Here is a 14693-nt window from a genome sequence, read left to right on the forward strand (position 1 = left end):
GAGATAGGGGTTACAGGCCCCCGCTGCTCCCCAATTCAACGCCCGATAACTCTCCCTGGAAGCTCGGTCCCGGGGACCCAGGCCCAAACATGCCAGCAGCCCCGGGCCGGGCTCTCTGCCTCCCTCACAGCTCCTGGGATCGCAGACCCTCCTGGGGATGGGCTGTGGGGTCAGGAGGGTCTGCGATCCCAGGAGCTTCGGAAGGAGGCAGCGTGTGTCAGGGAAGGTGGGAGCTTTGGAGAGCACAGACCTGAGTCTAAATCGCTGACCCAATTGCATGACCTCGGGCCTCAGTTTCCCCGCCTGTAAAATGGGGGCAAGCATCCCTGATCTTCCATAGTTACTATGAGGACTACCCAGAACGATGCTGCAAAGGGCTGGCGCCTGTCCTCAGGGGCGGGGTGGGGGAAACTCCGTACCTGTCGTTCAAGGGTCCTAACAACCGCAAAACAAAACTGTTTTCCCAAAAGAAAAACATATGCACATTGTGAAAAGTCAGGTGTGCGTGCGAAAGGGCGGAGGTGGACCACACCTGCCCCCGGCCTGAACTTCCTCAGCGGCCTCGGGGGTCGCCAGCACCCCACACATCAGACAAGGCCTTGGGCTGGGACTTACGGGGTCTGATTCCCTTTCCGGTGTTGCCATCCTGGGCCGCGTGACCTCCACCCCCTCCCCGTGTGCCTCCGTTTCCTTACCTGTGCAAGGCGGGGGCTCAACCCTATCCTGACTCTCTGAGACTGGGGGCAGGCTCTAGGACAGGGGCAGGGACGGGCCACTAGGAAGGAGATGAGACCACAGGGCTGGGGCGCAGCAACCCTAAGTGGCTCCCAGGGGGGGGGGGGAGGGACAGCTCCTACTGCCGCCCGATCTGAAGTCACACATCCCCACACGCCTGAGTATTCTGTCCCCGTTTTACAGTGAAGGGAACTGAGGAGGGCCGACTCCAGGTCTCCTGCCTCCTTCTACTGGGGCCTGGGCTCCGGGGGAGGACCCCGGCTCAGGGAGACTAGCTCCGAACACAGCCCTCCCCCACCCATCAGCCACAGCCCAGCCCACCGCAGGCAGCCCTGGCCTTTGCAGGAGCATCCGAAGGGCCTGGGGCTGGGGCTGGACTGCACCTCCCACCCCCGAAAGCCTAGCCGCCCCCACCCCAGTGTGGGAAGGGTCTGTGCCGGCCGCCGGGCCAGGGGAGCCAGAAGTCTGTTCTCCCCCAACCGCAGCAAGCCATGGACTGGCCTAGACTCCACTGGGCGCGCATGACATAATGAGGAGGGAGCCGGGCCAGAATTATGTAAAGTCTTTAGGGAGTAATAGCAGCAGCAGTTCTCAGAAAGAGAGAGAGAGAAGGGGGGGAAGAGAGAGAGACCCCACCCACCCAGGCCAGGTTTTCCCCACAGCCTGCCTGGTCTTCAGCGTCAACGCCCCTCCCTCCATGACTCAAATCCCAAGCCCCAAGCCCCAAGTGCATCTGCTTGAAACCCCTCCTCGCCGCTTCGTTCTGCTCTCAGGCCTGTACTATGCCGTGGCCGGAGGACGCGATGATATTAACACACCCGACTCCTCGTCAGAACTCCTCAGCACCCTGGCAGCCCCTCCAGTCTTCACAATTCAACAGCCTCCTCCCTCTGCCGCTCCTGCCCCTCACCAGTCTCCCCTCCACGCCTCCGTCAGGGGGGGGTCCTTGCTGAAAGGCCCCCGGGGAGTCTCCGACCCACTGAAAATCCAGCCCCTTTACAGGGACCCACAAGGGTGCGTGATCCGGTGCCTGCTGGCCATCCCACCTCCTGCCCCTCCCCACAGCCCTCCAGCCAGCCAGCCCCCTTGCTGCTCCTCTCGAACACATCCCGCACACCGGAGCCTCAGGACCTTTGCACTGGCTGTTCCCTCTCACCGGAGAATGCTTTGCCCAGAGCTTCCCCTAGTGACTTATCTCAAGTGTCACCTCCTCAGAGAAGCCTCCTGGCCATGCTGTCCAATGTCTTACTAGCCTCCCCCATCCAGCACCCCCACCCCCTGCTCCACTGTCCTCAGGGCTCTTCTCCAATTGTCTTATTTGCTACCGTTTTTATTGTCTGTCTGTCTTCACCGAAGGTCGCTCCAAGCGGGCAGGACCTGGCCTGTCTTATTCACCGCTGTGATCTCCATCCAGCACTGGCCCATCCCGGACTCCCAGTAAATGACCAATCAGTCAAGTTGACTAAATGCATCAATTCGCTTGAGAGGGAGGTATGAGTAACATGAAGAGCATGAAATTCAGGGAGGTGAAGAGACTTGCCCCAAGGCACAGCTGGTCAGAGCAGGGCAGAGGTTCGGCCCCAGGCTCTGATTCCACAGCCACTGCCCGTAGCCCCTCTGCTCCCCACGGGTGGGGTCTCTCCCGCCACTCCCTGGTCTCTGAGCTCCCACCCACCCATCCCCAGCCTCGGGGCGACCATCACATATTCTGACTTGCTGTGTGACAAAGGGAAACACCCTGTCCCTCTCTGGGCCAGGACTAGGTGACCTGCAAGGCCCTGTTCCGTTCTGCCTCCCTAGGAAGTGTCAGTAACTTACATTCATTTAGAATGAATTTAGAGCTTATGATGTGCTGGGCGCTGTTCTAACAACCTACCATGCATTGTCTCACTTAATCCTCACAGCCATCCCATGAGGTTAGAACTATTATTATCATCCCCATTTTACAGGTCCGAAAACTGAGTCCCAAGGTCACACAGTGATGCAGTTCAAACCCAGGCAGGACTCAAACCCAGGCTGACCAACCCAGAAGTCTTGGTCTCAGCCCGTCTACCCACCCCTCGCTGCTCCCCGACACCAGTCCCTTTCCTGGGGAACGAGTGCGTGGACAGCAAACGTGGGCAGCGAAGGTCTTCGCCGTGACCTCACTTCCTGAGGGCAGAGGTCTAGGGGCAGAGAAGCCCACACAGCCAAGGGTCAGGGCCCATCCCCCCAGCTCCACTTCCAAATGCCCTTGAGGGAGGAGGGATCCCCCGAGGGTCACCTTCAAGCTGATACTGGAAGGTGGGGAGCCCTCAGGAGCATCCAAGGCTCAAACCACAGCGAGAGGGGCAGAAATGGCCAGAACTGGTCAGGGGAGTGAGTACGGGATAGGGGACCCCGTGACCCAGGCCCCTGAAAGGAAACACAGCCAGTCTCAGCAGGCTCCGCACAGAGCGGGAGCCCAGCACCTGCCTATGGCTGGGGGCCAGAAGCTCCCAGGCTGCAGCATCCAGAGAGGAAAGCAGAAAAGGGAAAAGAGTGGGAGAAAAAGGAACTGGCCAGAAAGCCCTTTCTATAAACACATGCTGTCCCCCCCCCCATTCCACCCCCGATGCCACCCCCGTTTCTCCGAAGTGGATGGCGTAACAATGGTAATTTTTTAAACAGCAGCTAATACTTACTTAAGCATTTACCCTCTGCTGGGCACTGTGCTCTGAGTCTGACTGTGGAATGTCTCACTAGCTCCTCACAACCTTAAGAGGGATGCCCTGTTATGTCCCTTTTACAAATGAAAAAACGGAGGCACCGAGCAGTTAAGTTCCTTGCCAGAGTCACACAGTAGGGCCAGGATTTGAACACAGGCAGAGTATTAACTCCAGAGCTAGTCTGAGACAGAGTCCGAGGTAGGCAGAGGGGGGCAGACCAGCGGCAGGCCTGTGATGGCCCAGAACAGAGAAGGGACATTGATTGGTTGGGTGATGGATTGGCTGATCCCACCGTGATTCCCCAGTGGGAATCTTTGGTCTGAAGACTTTGGTTTGAAGGGAGAAGCAGAGGGACACGTACAAAGAGAGACACGGGAAAACAGGACCAGCGAGGGGGAGCCGGAACGGGTTTCTTCCCACCTCCACCTGCCAAGCCTCCGCGTAAACCCCAAGATCCGTGAGCACCCCAGGGGAGCCGGGGGCCAGGAGAAGCACGTGGGCCGGCACAGGGTGGCCGGCAGCAGGCTGGCCGCTACCTTCCAATGCTGACGGAGCTGCTGGCCGCTCTCCAGGTGTCGCCCTGCAGCGAGGAGCTGTCCTTGCCACAAAGGCACCGGGAGGGCCTAGGAATCAGGCTCCCTTCCTCCGAGCTGCAGGGAGGCGGGGAGGGGGGGTGGGGGGGTAGGGAGAAGGGGTCCTTTCTGGAGATGTTTCAGCATCGCACGCGATGGCCGTTCTCCAGAGGTGCCCATGGCTCTCCTTTTCCCCAAGTCCCCGAGGAGGCCGGCAGGCCATGTGGGCTCGCCGGGGAGGAAGAGGGGAAGAATCAATAGGATTGATCCGGGGCTATATTTCATCCTCGCTGTGGCTCTAATTGGCCGTTTCAGCTGTGGAGTCAGCGAGGTGTGGGTGGCCACTCCTCTGGGGACAGAATTCGTGGGACATGAGCTCAGAGGGCACGGGTTTGGACTGAGAATCAGTGCCCCTCCCAGCTGGGAGAGCCCCGAGGGGAAGCTGGCTATGCTGCACAGTAAGAAGCTGACTCGCCGGCAGGACCTACTGTGTGCAGAGCACTTGCCCTGGGGGAGCCTTGCCCTCAGCACTCCCGGAAGCACACGTGAGCCATCCGTGCACTGGCTCGGGCATTGATTGGGCACCTGTTTATGGCTGGCTCTGTGCCTGGGGACACAGCAGTGGACGAAACAGACAAAAACCCTGCCCTGAGTGAGCGTGCATTGTAACAGGAGAGGCGGAGAGTGATAACTAAACAGATAACAGAGCGTCAGGCAGCGGAAGTGCTAGCACGAGAAATGTTCCCAAGCGGGGACGGGGGAGGCGCTCTCTGCAAGGGGACAGCTGAACAGAAGCCACGAGGTGTCTGGAGAGGAGCGTTCTCGGGCCCAGGGGGCAGCCAGCACAAAGGCTCCCTGGGGTTGAAGTGGCTACCACGAGCCAGGCTGCGCTGACCTGGATGCCTTCGAAGTGAGAGGAGAGCCTTTGGGAGCAGCGACCATCTTGCATTTGGCTGCGTGTGGAGGGTGAGCACTGGGCTTCGGGCTCAGAGAGCGGGGTCTCGGCTGCCTCAGCCATACCAGCCAGCCCACGGGACCCTGCTCCTGGGACCCTGCTCCTGGTTCACACTGCTCCTGGCTCCCCTCCCACAGGTGCCAGAATGAGGGTGACGGGGACTGGAGCATCCCCTGCCACTCTCATCACCAGCTCAGCAGAAGCCCCGGCCCTCCCCACATATCTTCCTGCGGAGCCACACAGCCAGCCCCATTTCACAGCTCAGAAAACCGAGTCCCAGGTCACACAGTGACGGAGTTCAAACCCAGGCAGGACTCAAACCCAGGCTGACCAACCCAGAAGTCTTGGTCTCAGCCCGTCTACCCACCCCTCGCTGCTCCCCGACACCAGTCCCTTTCCTGGGGAACGAGTGCGTGGACAGCAAACGTGGGCAGCGAAGGTCTTCGCCGTGACCTCACTTCCTGAGGGCAGAGGTCTAGGGGCAGAGAAGCCCACACAGCCAAAGGTCAGGGCCCATCCCTCCAGCTCCACTTCCAAATGCCCTTGAGGGAGGAAGGGTCCCCCGAGGGTCACCTTCAAGCTGATACTGGAAGGTGGGGAGCCCTCAGGAGCACCCAAGGCTCAAACCACAGTGAGAGGGGCAGAAATGGCCAGATCTGGTCAGGGGAGTGAGTACGGGATAGGGGACCCCGTGACCCAGGCCCCTGAAAGGAAAGTCCACGGAGCTGGAGACCACGGGAAGACCCTCTTGCAGGACGGCATTTTGCGGGTGCCCCGCCGACTCCCCTCAGATGTCACCAGACTGCTCACTGCCCTGAAGCAGGCCGAGAGCGCCTGGGCAGGGCACCCCAGGGTGCGCCTGCACCCCGTGCCCGCCCACGGAGTCTAGCATGGGATCTGAGGTCCGGAGTGTGCGTGGGGATGCCAGATTCCAGGCATGCATAGGATCCTGTTCATGCTTGATCTTCACTGAAACTCCCAGGCTGGGCTCTAACCGGGTATGAATGCGAGTCTCCGATGGCATCACTCGCTCCACGGGGCTGGGCCCTGAGATGGAGCGAGCAATTTCCTGGACCACCCGGGGTTCCCTGACCAGGGACTACTGGCTGCCCCTCCCCCACAGGTAGGGCAGGCCCCCGACACAGCTCCGTCCTCCTGGCGTGGCTTGGCCACATAAATCACCCTCTCAATAATATTGGTATTGATTATCTAGATTGGAAGCCTCAATTGGCTCCATTGTCTTGCTTCCTTTCCTGGGGTTCACAGATGGGGTCCCATCCCCCCATCTGTGTCTCTAATGCGACATTTAAATGGAGTGGCCTCAGTGCCAGCAAGGCCCCGTGCTGCCCTGGGTGCTGGGGGGGGTGGGAGGGGAGCGAAGCGCATATTCCTGGAGAGGGACTTATTAAAGCCTGAGTTCGTGGAGCCGGAGAACAGCCAAGATGGGCTGGGCCCTGGACCCTCCACGTGCAGGACCAGAACCGCCTGAGCCTGGTGAGAAAAGCTGGGCCCGGGCCCCCAGACCCACTGAGCCAACGTCACACTGAGCGAGAGCCCTCGGCGATCCCCACGCGGTCACTGCTCTCGCCGCCCTGGTCGTGTCCAGGAGGGAAGCTGAGGCCCAGAGTGGCCAAGGGCTTGCCTGAGGGCACACAGCAGTGAGACTCCCCGGGTCTCTAGTTGGGGCAGAGGAAACATGGGGGCCAGTGGCTTCTGGAGAGAAGGGCCCGCTATCTACACAGGCGCCTCTCCCTCCCGAGTTCCTGCCTCCTGTCTCAGGGCGTGGACAGATGGTTCAGACCAAAGTCTGTCCCCCCTGTGCTCTCCCAGCCTGGAGGGGCCAGGCAGAGCTGGGGGGACTCCCCAGGAGGGCACCTCCCTCCCGCCCGGGCCAGCCAGCTGCCCCTTCCCTGGCAGCAACTGGACAGCAGCTCCCAGGGAAAAGCGCCACCTGGGTCTGCCCAGCACAGCCAGACGTCCAGGAGGGGGGCACGGAGGGACGGAGGCCCCGCAGAGGCAGCAGCAGAGGGCCTGGGAGCGGTGGGGACCAGGGGCGAGAGCTGGGGTCCAGGGAAGGAGGCAGAAAGGACAGAGATGGTGGGGAGGGGGCAGGCAGAGAGGACCAGACACAGAGGGGGAGGGATGAAGACCAGGAGGGAGAAGGACCCAGGAGAGAGACCTGGGTGAGAGGAGAAGCAGCCAGACCGAGACAGGAAGGAGGGAAAGAGGGAGGAAGGGGAAGGGAGCAGGAAAGAGTGATGGGCAGGGAGCGGGAGGGAGGCAGCTGGCCTGGAGAAGCCGAGCCAGGGTGGCCCAGCCCTGCCCGGCCTGGCCTGGCCCAGCCCCCAGGGGCGGTGCAGCTGCCACACTAGGGCCCTACCACGGGGTCAGTCCTGCCCTGGGGCTGAGGGAAAATAAATGGTGTCCAAGATAAAAGGTCCGAGAAAGTATTTGTCTTGTTGTCACATCTTGACTGCAATGGGCAGGGGCCGGTGGGGCATCATCCCAGAAAAAAGCCGGGGCTGGCAGGCCCCCAGCACACACACGAGACCCGGCCCTGGCCCCAGCCCCAGCCCCAACCCCCACCTTCCGGCCTAACAGCTCCCAGAACCTGGCCTGAGAAGGCAGGAATGGTGGGGCATGGTCAGTATTTGCTCAGCATCTATCCCCAAACCCCCTCCAAGCGCTGGGAAGTTGGCTCCTGTCCGTGTCACTCACTGCGGAGGGTCTCTGTGGGCTGGGGGCTTGGGCAGAGAAGGGAGTCAGGGTGTCTTACTCCTCCCAACCCCTCTGCAAAGGCAGGTGATGGTTCCCAAACACCGAATTCCAGGGTGGATGCCAAGTTAAGAGGATGGTGGCCCAAGGTACTGTCCCCGTGCCTCGCAGGTACGCAAGCTCAAGCTCACACTCACACACACACACACACACACACACTCACTCACACACACACTCACACACCAGGCTGTTTCTCACCACCCCCAGCATCCAAAAAGCATTTCCCAGAGGCTCGCTCCCCTCTGAGCCTGAGAACCTAGGGCTGGTGAGCAATGCCGCGGGGAACAGCCGCGGGCTCTAGGCCATCCACTGTGGGCCACCGATGGGCTTTACCAGCAAAGGCACTTTTTATTCCCCTCTTCCGCTAGTCCTCCCAACGAGGCTCTCAGGGACGCACCCCGCATCCCCATGTCACAGACAAGGACACTGGGGCCCAGCAAGGCTCCGTGTCAGGGGCAAGATCACACAGCCAGGCCGGGCAGAGCTGGGATTTGACCCTGAGGTCTCCGAGGCGGGGCAGCATGTGCACGCTGGAGCAGGAGGGGGTTGGCACCTACCATACTTGTCCCCGTCCTCGCCACGGGCGCTGATCCTGCGGCCCAGGACCTGGATGTGCTTCCCACTGGTCCGGCTGTAGAGCTGGTACAGCCGCAGCTGCTTACGGCTCACATCGTCCCGAGCCCGCGTCTGGTTCTCCACGTGGATCCGGAAGTCCACGTTCTCCTCGGCCGCCAGCACCTGGGCAGGGCAAGGGGCGACGGTGAGACCCTTGGAAGTCCGGGGTCCCCTGCAGGCCAGGGCCTCCTCTACGCCAGCTCTGGGCCAGGCCTCGGCGCCCACGCACAGCTGCCCCGATGCCACCCCCATCTCCCACATGAGGCAGCGAGGTGAGGCAAGCTGCCCCAGGTGGCCATGCCAGGAAGCGGCGAAGATAAGAATCAGGCCCAGGTCTGTTTGAAACAAAGCTCGCTATCTTCCCACCACAGCCTCACATCAGAGCAAGAAGTGCCGAACGAACGGACGGAGGTTTCTCTTTCGACCTTGGGCACACCATTTGCTTGGTCTCAGATTCCAGAGCCCCTGCTCCGGCCACATCCCAGGGGACCGTGAGGATATGGAGATGGAGCGGGATGGGGAGCGTATGACCGCTGTCCGGGTCCTTGGTGGGGAGAAGGGAGGCCTGACAAGTCTCATCTCATCCCGGAAAGAATGGGCCTGATGCTGAGGGAGCCCCTCCCATGCCCTGAGGGTCCTCATGCTCCCCAGGCCACCAAGCATTTCCCCACATCCCGTCTTCTGCTGGAGAAGCCTTCGCTCTGCATCGCCATCACAACGCCCTGTATCCCTGGAGCTTTAGTTCATGTCGGACCACATCCTCCGAGAAGCCGCCTCTGGCGACGCCAACACTTACTCTCCAGCCTCCCTTCGCCAACACAGCCTCTCACCCGCACAACTTGCTCCCACATCCTCGCGGGCTCCTGCTCCCATCCTTGCCCCCTGGTTGTCTATTCTCCAGCAAACCCAGTCGCCTCGCCTCCCTCGTGTGATCCTCCCCCTCCAGGGCCTCCCATCACATTTAGATGAGGTCCCCACCCCGACTGCCTTCATCTCCGATCACCCCCTCTCCAGTTCCACGACTGCCACTTCACACCTCAGAGCATGTCAAACACAGAGTGCACACCTGCCCCAGGGCCTTTGCACTGGCTCCTCCCACTGCTTCCAGGCTTTCCCCAGATTTTCACATTCTGGCCTCCCTGCTTCCTTTGGGTCTCTGCTCAAATGTCACATCCTGACTGCTTTTCTGAGGCCAGGCCCCACTCTGTCACTATCCGTCTCTCAACCACGCTTTGTTTTTCTTTCTAACATTTATCAACCTGCCATAACATCTCTTTGTCTGGTTTTTGTCTGTCCTCCCCGAGCAGACTGGCAGCACCGGGAAGGCTGAAATGCTCCCTTTGTCGTTGGCTGCTCTATCCCCAGCATGTATAGCACAGTAGAAACTCAAACATTTGTTGAATGAATGAAAAAAGAAATGAACAAATTAACATCGAAAAGATCTGAGTCCTGTCATTCCATTTAACATTAAATTGGGTTTTTCTATGGCCTGCTAATGGCGCGCCTGCCCTAACTCATCTTAACCAGAAAGCTGAACAGTTCTTAAAGTTCCAGGTTTATTCCCATGTAAGCACACAGGACCTCAGCCCGCTCAGCCCACAGCAGAGCTCTTGGGACCTGGGCTGCCGCTCCATCAGCCCTCAGCTGTGAGCGGCCAGATCAGGGACCGTGTTTCCCTCATGGCTACACCCCAGGCCCAGCCCGGGGCCTCTGTCCCCCAGCTGACCTGCACATCATCCTCCACCCCAGCCGGGACCCCCAGGCACTTCCGCAGGACCACGTCATTTAACCCTCACTGCCATCCTCCGATTGGATGGGTTAACCCACATTACAGATGAGGAAACTGAGGCTCCAAAGCTGAATGGACGAGGTCACAGAGCAGGCAATGGCAGCCCAGACCTCGTGGCCCCAAAGCCCAGCTTTCAGCCCCGTCTTGCTGCCCCCTGCACCCCCCCGGCCCCCCCTCTCCCCCGCCCGACCAGGGCCATCAGGCGCAGGACCGAGGTTCAAAACCCAGGGCGTGCCGCTCCCTAGCTAAGGGACCCCAGGCACGTTACTAACCTCACTGGGCCTGTACCCTCGCCTCTAAAACAAGGGTGCTGGCCCTAAACGCATGAAGCCCTAGCACAGTGCCGGGTGCAGAGTAGGTTCTCGGTAGGAAACTACTGGGAGAAGGTCAGGCAGCCCTCGAGCGGCTCCCCGGGGAGCCCGCCAACAGAAGCCTCTTGCGGCGCAAGCAGATCACAGGCCCTGTCCCTGAGGAGGCACTTCTGAGGCACAGACACAATTTGCGAAGGTACTGCTGCCTTTGGTCGTCTGGACAACCCTGTGACGTGAGGATGCTTAACACGGCCATTTAACAGATGGAGAAACTGAGGCTCGGAAAGGGTACGTCGATTGCTCTGACTCACAGTCTGGTGACGCGGAGCCTGGCCGCTGGCCCACCGAGCTGCACACCCTTCACTCAACCACCCTCATCGCCAGCTCCCTCCCTCTTCTCCCCGCTCCCACCACCATCCACAGCCAGGACCCGATCCTGTCACATCCTGATGCTCAGGGAGGGAGCCCCCCCCCCCCGTGGGCATGTGTCCTAAGACCTCCCACCCGTGGCCCTCAACCTTCCCGAGGTGGCCTGGCCCTGGCCCCTCCCCCAGGGGCAGGCGTCCGGCCTCCCTCCCTGTCCTCCAAGCGTCCTCCTGCTCACAGGAGACCTTATCGACCAGAGGTCAAACCAATCTCCTCACCCGGGCCCCGCGGGGAGCTGCCCTGCCAGAGCCAGCCTCCCATTACCGATTTTCTCCCTGGCGCGCTGGACGGAGACGGGCGGTGACCCGGGGTCAGCAGGCGCTATCCGGTGGCCCTGCCCCAGGATGTGGGAGGGATAATCCATCTTGCCCAGCTTCCACCATTCAGGCCACACTCTGTGGCCCCATCCATCCCCAGGGGGGCAGCGGGGGTGGCCTCTGACACGGAAACACTCCGTCCTCCCGAAAAGGCAGGAGGCCCCTGGGCTTCTGGGAAAGACCTCGGGGGGCTACAGGCCTTTTCGGGGGGGCAGGGGAGGGCCGTGTCCTCTGCCCAGGGCACCCTGCCCCCTCTGCACACCTGACCCCTGCCCTCAGGTGCCTCGGCCGGAAGCCCTTCCTGCCCGCCCACCCCAGGCCGGGTTGGGGCCTCCGGACGGGACTGCAATGGCTTATGGTCCCCAGCGCCCAGCTGGTCTGGGCCATCCTGGATCTCTGGCTCTGCCCCCAGGAGGCGCCCGCAAATACATGCTCAACGACTGTGGCAGAGACAGGGGAAACCTGGCGGCCAAATCAGCCCCCCGCTCACCACCCAGCAGGCAGAGGGCCCAACGCAGGGACCCCAGGGGGGGTGAAAGCCATCAGCTGCTAGCTTTCCCCTGCTAAGAAGCCTTTAGACAGGGTACCTTATCTGAGCCCCTCAGCCACCATGGAGGGGGGCACCTGTGAGAGCCCACTGCACAGATGGGACCTCGGCGGCAGCTCTCCAGGCACAGAGCTCCCAGGTCTGCCCGCGGGGCTCACACAAGCAGCCGACTCAGGAACCATCTCCCCGCCTTTCCTGCGAGCTGGGAGGCAGGTCACCGGCCTCTAGGTCACCTGGCCCCGCTGCCTAAGAGGCGGCCTGTCTCCCGGGCCTTCCTAGAACAGTCAGCGCTGCTCTCTGCCCGGGACACCCCTCCAGGTGGGGGGTTAACTATTGACTCCCTGACCCAGGGCTGCCCAGGAGCAACAAGAACCCCACAGGTCCAACTCTCCCCCCAGCTCTGCCCCCAGGCTCCCGCAGGACAGGGTGCGAGTGGGACTGGGCTCCCCCCTCCACCGCAGCCTCACCCTCAGCAGCCCAGCTCCCTAAGGCACAGGAACGGCTGTTTCCCTGCTCCGAGCTCCGCCCCGCCCGCCCGAACCACCCACAGGTACGTCCCCAGGTGGGAACGATCTTTGTCATCGAGCCCCTGCCTACCTCCCAAGCCTCCTCTCTGAGGCTCCGGGGGTGGGGGGGACCTTCTATGGGATAAAGAGGCTGGGGTGAGCCCCCAGCCCAGTGCAGCTCCCAGACATCAACCCAGGTCCCCCCTCCCACCAGGGCAACAGCCGCCACAGCTCCCCGGGGGGATTTCGGCCTCACCCACTCACTCGAGGCTCTGAAGGCACATCTGAGGGCTTCCTGTCTCTTCCCGGGCACAGACCCACCTCCCACGGACGTCTGCCCCATCCCACATCACCTTCCTACACACACAACACAAACACGCCACACACGCCAACCACCCACAGCCAGCACCGACCGCAGGTGGTGTCCTGCTAGCTTCCTTTGGCACCTGTAGCATGTTATGTACCTAACTTAGAGCCTGGCCCACCCCAACTCACCCACTGCTTTGATTTCTGTGGCCCTCCGTTTTCTCACTAGCGGCATGGGAATTGTTCACAGTATTTATCTCAGGAAAAAAGTATACTAACAGCAATAGCCACAACCTTCTTCCTTCTTTGGTTTGGTTTTCTAAACAGCCTACTTACTGAGCACGTCCTCTGTGTTAAGAACCACGTTAATGATCCTACGTCCTCCCCAGAGCGGCCCTGGGACCTGGTATGATTATTGTCCCCATTTTACAGATGGGGAAACTGAGGCCTCGTCCAAAGTCAGAACTGGTGAGAACAGGAATCCAGATTCAAATCCAGCTCCCCCGCCGTCTATTCTAGAAACCAGCTCTCACCACCTCCCGCTCGCCGGCTTCCATCTCCTTCTCCCCTCACCCGCCCCTCTCTCCTAAGCAGGACAGCAGTTGGTTCTGGCCACAAGCCATTGCTGGGGCAGGGGCTGGCTGAAGGCCTTGGGCTCACTCCCCGACCCAGAGCTGGGTGGGGTCAGACTGCCCCTCCTGCCCAGGTCCCCATCCTGAGGCCGCATACAAGCCAGCCGTGCCCCTGTCGCCAGGCAGCCGGCCCAGAAAAGGGAGGGTCTCCCTGGCCCCAGGAGGGGCAGCCCACAGACTTCCGGCCACATTCCACCACCGCCAGCCTCCTTCAGTGGCAGCAGCGTGTGCCAGCCGTGCCCAAGCCTTCTCCAAATTCTGGATTCGAACCTGAGGCCTGCACCCCATACTCCAGGAGTGGTCCCTGATAGAGTCAGCCCCACTCGCCACCCCAAAATGCAGCTCCCCAAACTCTTCCTCGAGAGCGAGCGGCCTGGAGCAGGCGCCGGAGCCGCTGCCAGCCCCGGGGCTCCGTGGATTATTATTATCGTGGAGAGCGAGACTGACGCTGGCTCTCACTCAGTGGGCGCTTGCTCAGTGCCAGGCCCAAGCTAAGCACTTTCCAGGCACCGTCTCCTTCCTCCTTGCATGACCTGGGCAGGTCCGATGATTGCCATTCCCAGGACAAAGGGAGACAGACAGGCCAAGGGACTTGCCCCGAGCCATACGGAGAGTGACAGAGCCAAGATCTGAGCCCATCACTGGCTCTAGAGCTCCCCAGTTTCTCCCAGCTGGCACCCCCAGACAGAAAGAAGAGGAGGAAGGCCAGGCCCACCCCTGAATCTGCGCTTGGCTCAGCTCGATGCCCACACCCACGGCTCAGCCCCAGGCTTCTCCCCCCTCTCCTGTTACACTCCCCACACCCAGCCCAGCCCGGCAGTGATCCCGCAAAGGGCCCTTCCCCACCCCCAGCCTGGCCATTAAGCTCCCAGGGCTATCAATGTATCGATTGGCAGGGCTGAGCCATCAGCACGGGGGTGGGGGGTGCTGCCACCCAAGGCAGCTGACCGGAGCTCCCTCTCCCCATACATCAGCCTCCTCGGTACAGATCATCAATATGGGTGCTGCTGGCGGTCAGCTCTAGAGCCAGCCTGGGGGAGGGGCAGGACACCCACAGACCCCTGCTCTCTTTCCCTTTTCTCCCCCTCACCCACCCCCCTGGCTGTCCCGTTTCAACTCCCTCTCCCTTAAAGCTCTTGGGTGAGGAGATAGTCACGCACGCCTACAGGGTCATAAATAAACAGGCCCTTTATTTCGGCATTCAATGCCCACCACGGCCTTTTACATCACCCCCATTCCTGGACTTGACGCTGCAGATACCCCAGGCGGCTGGGAGTCCCCTGAGTACATTAGGACGACGCCCCCTGCTCTGTGTACAGATGTTCTGTTGCCTGCAAGGCTGGTACGCACACACATAGGCGCGCACGCACACACACACACACACACACACACACACGCTCACCTCACCTGGCTCGCTCCTATTTCTAGATGCAAATGGGGTACCGTCCCCATCCAGGTCCTCTTGCCCCAGCGTCTGGTTTCCGGGCCCTTCATCAGAGGACACACGGCACCCTGTCCCC

General features: G+C 61.1%; 1 protein-coding gene across 1 annotated transcript in view; it reads right to left on the minus strand.

Annotated features, from left to right (window-relative positions):
• FGF18 (fibroblast growth factor 18) overlaps window positions 1-8591 on the minus strand; it is a 16711-nt gene extending 8120 nt beyond the window's left edge. The window contains exon 1 of the mRNA XM_014466334.2: window positions 8282-8591. Coding sequence (XP_014321820.1) covers window positions 8282-8591 — 310 coding nt within the window. The remainder of the gene's footprint in view (window positions 1-8281) is intronic.
• Between the last annotated feature and the right edge of the window lie 6102 nt (window positions 8592-14693).

The sequence above is a fragment of the Myotis lucifugus genome, unplaced genomic scaffold (assembly GCF_000147115.1).
Source record: "Myotis lucifugus unplaced genomic scaffold, Myoluc2.0 scaffold_333, whole genome shotgun sequence".
Classification (NCBI taxonomy): Eukaryota; Metazoa; Chordata; class Mammalia; order Chiroptera; family Vespertilionidae; genus Myotis; species Myotis lucifugus.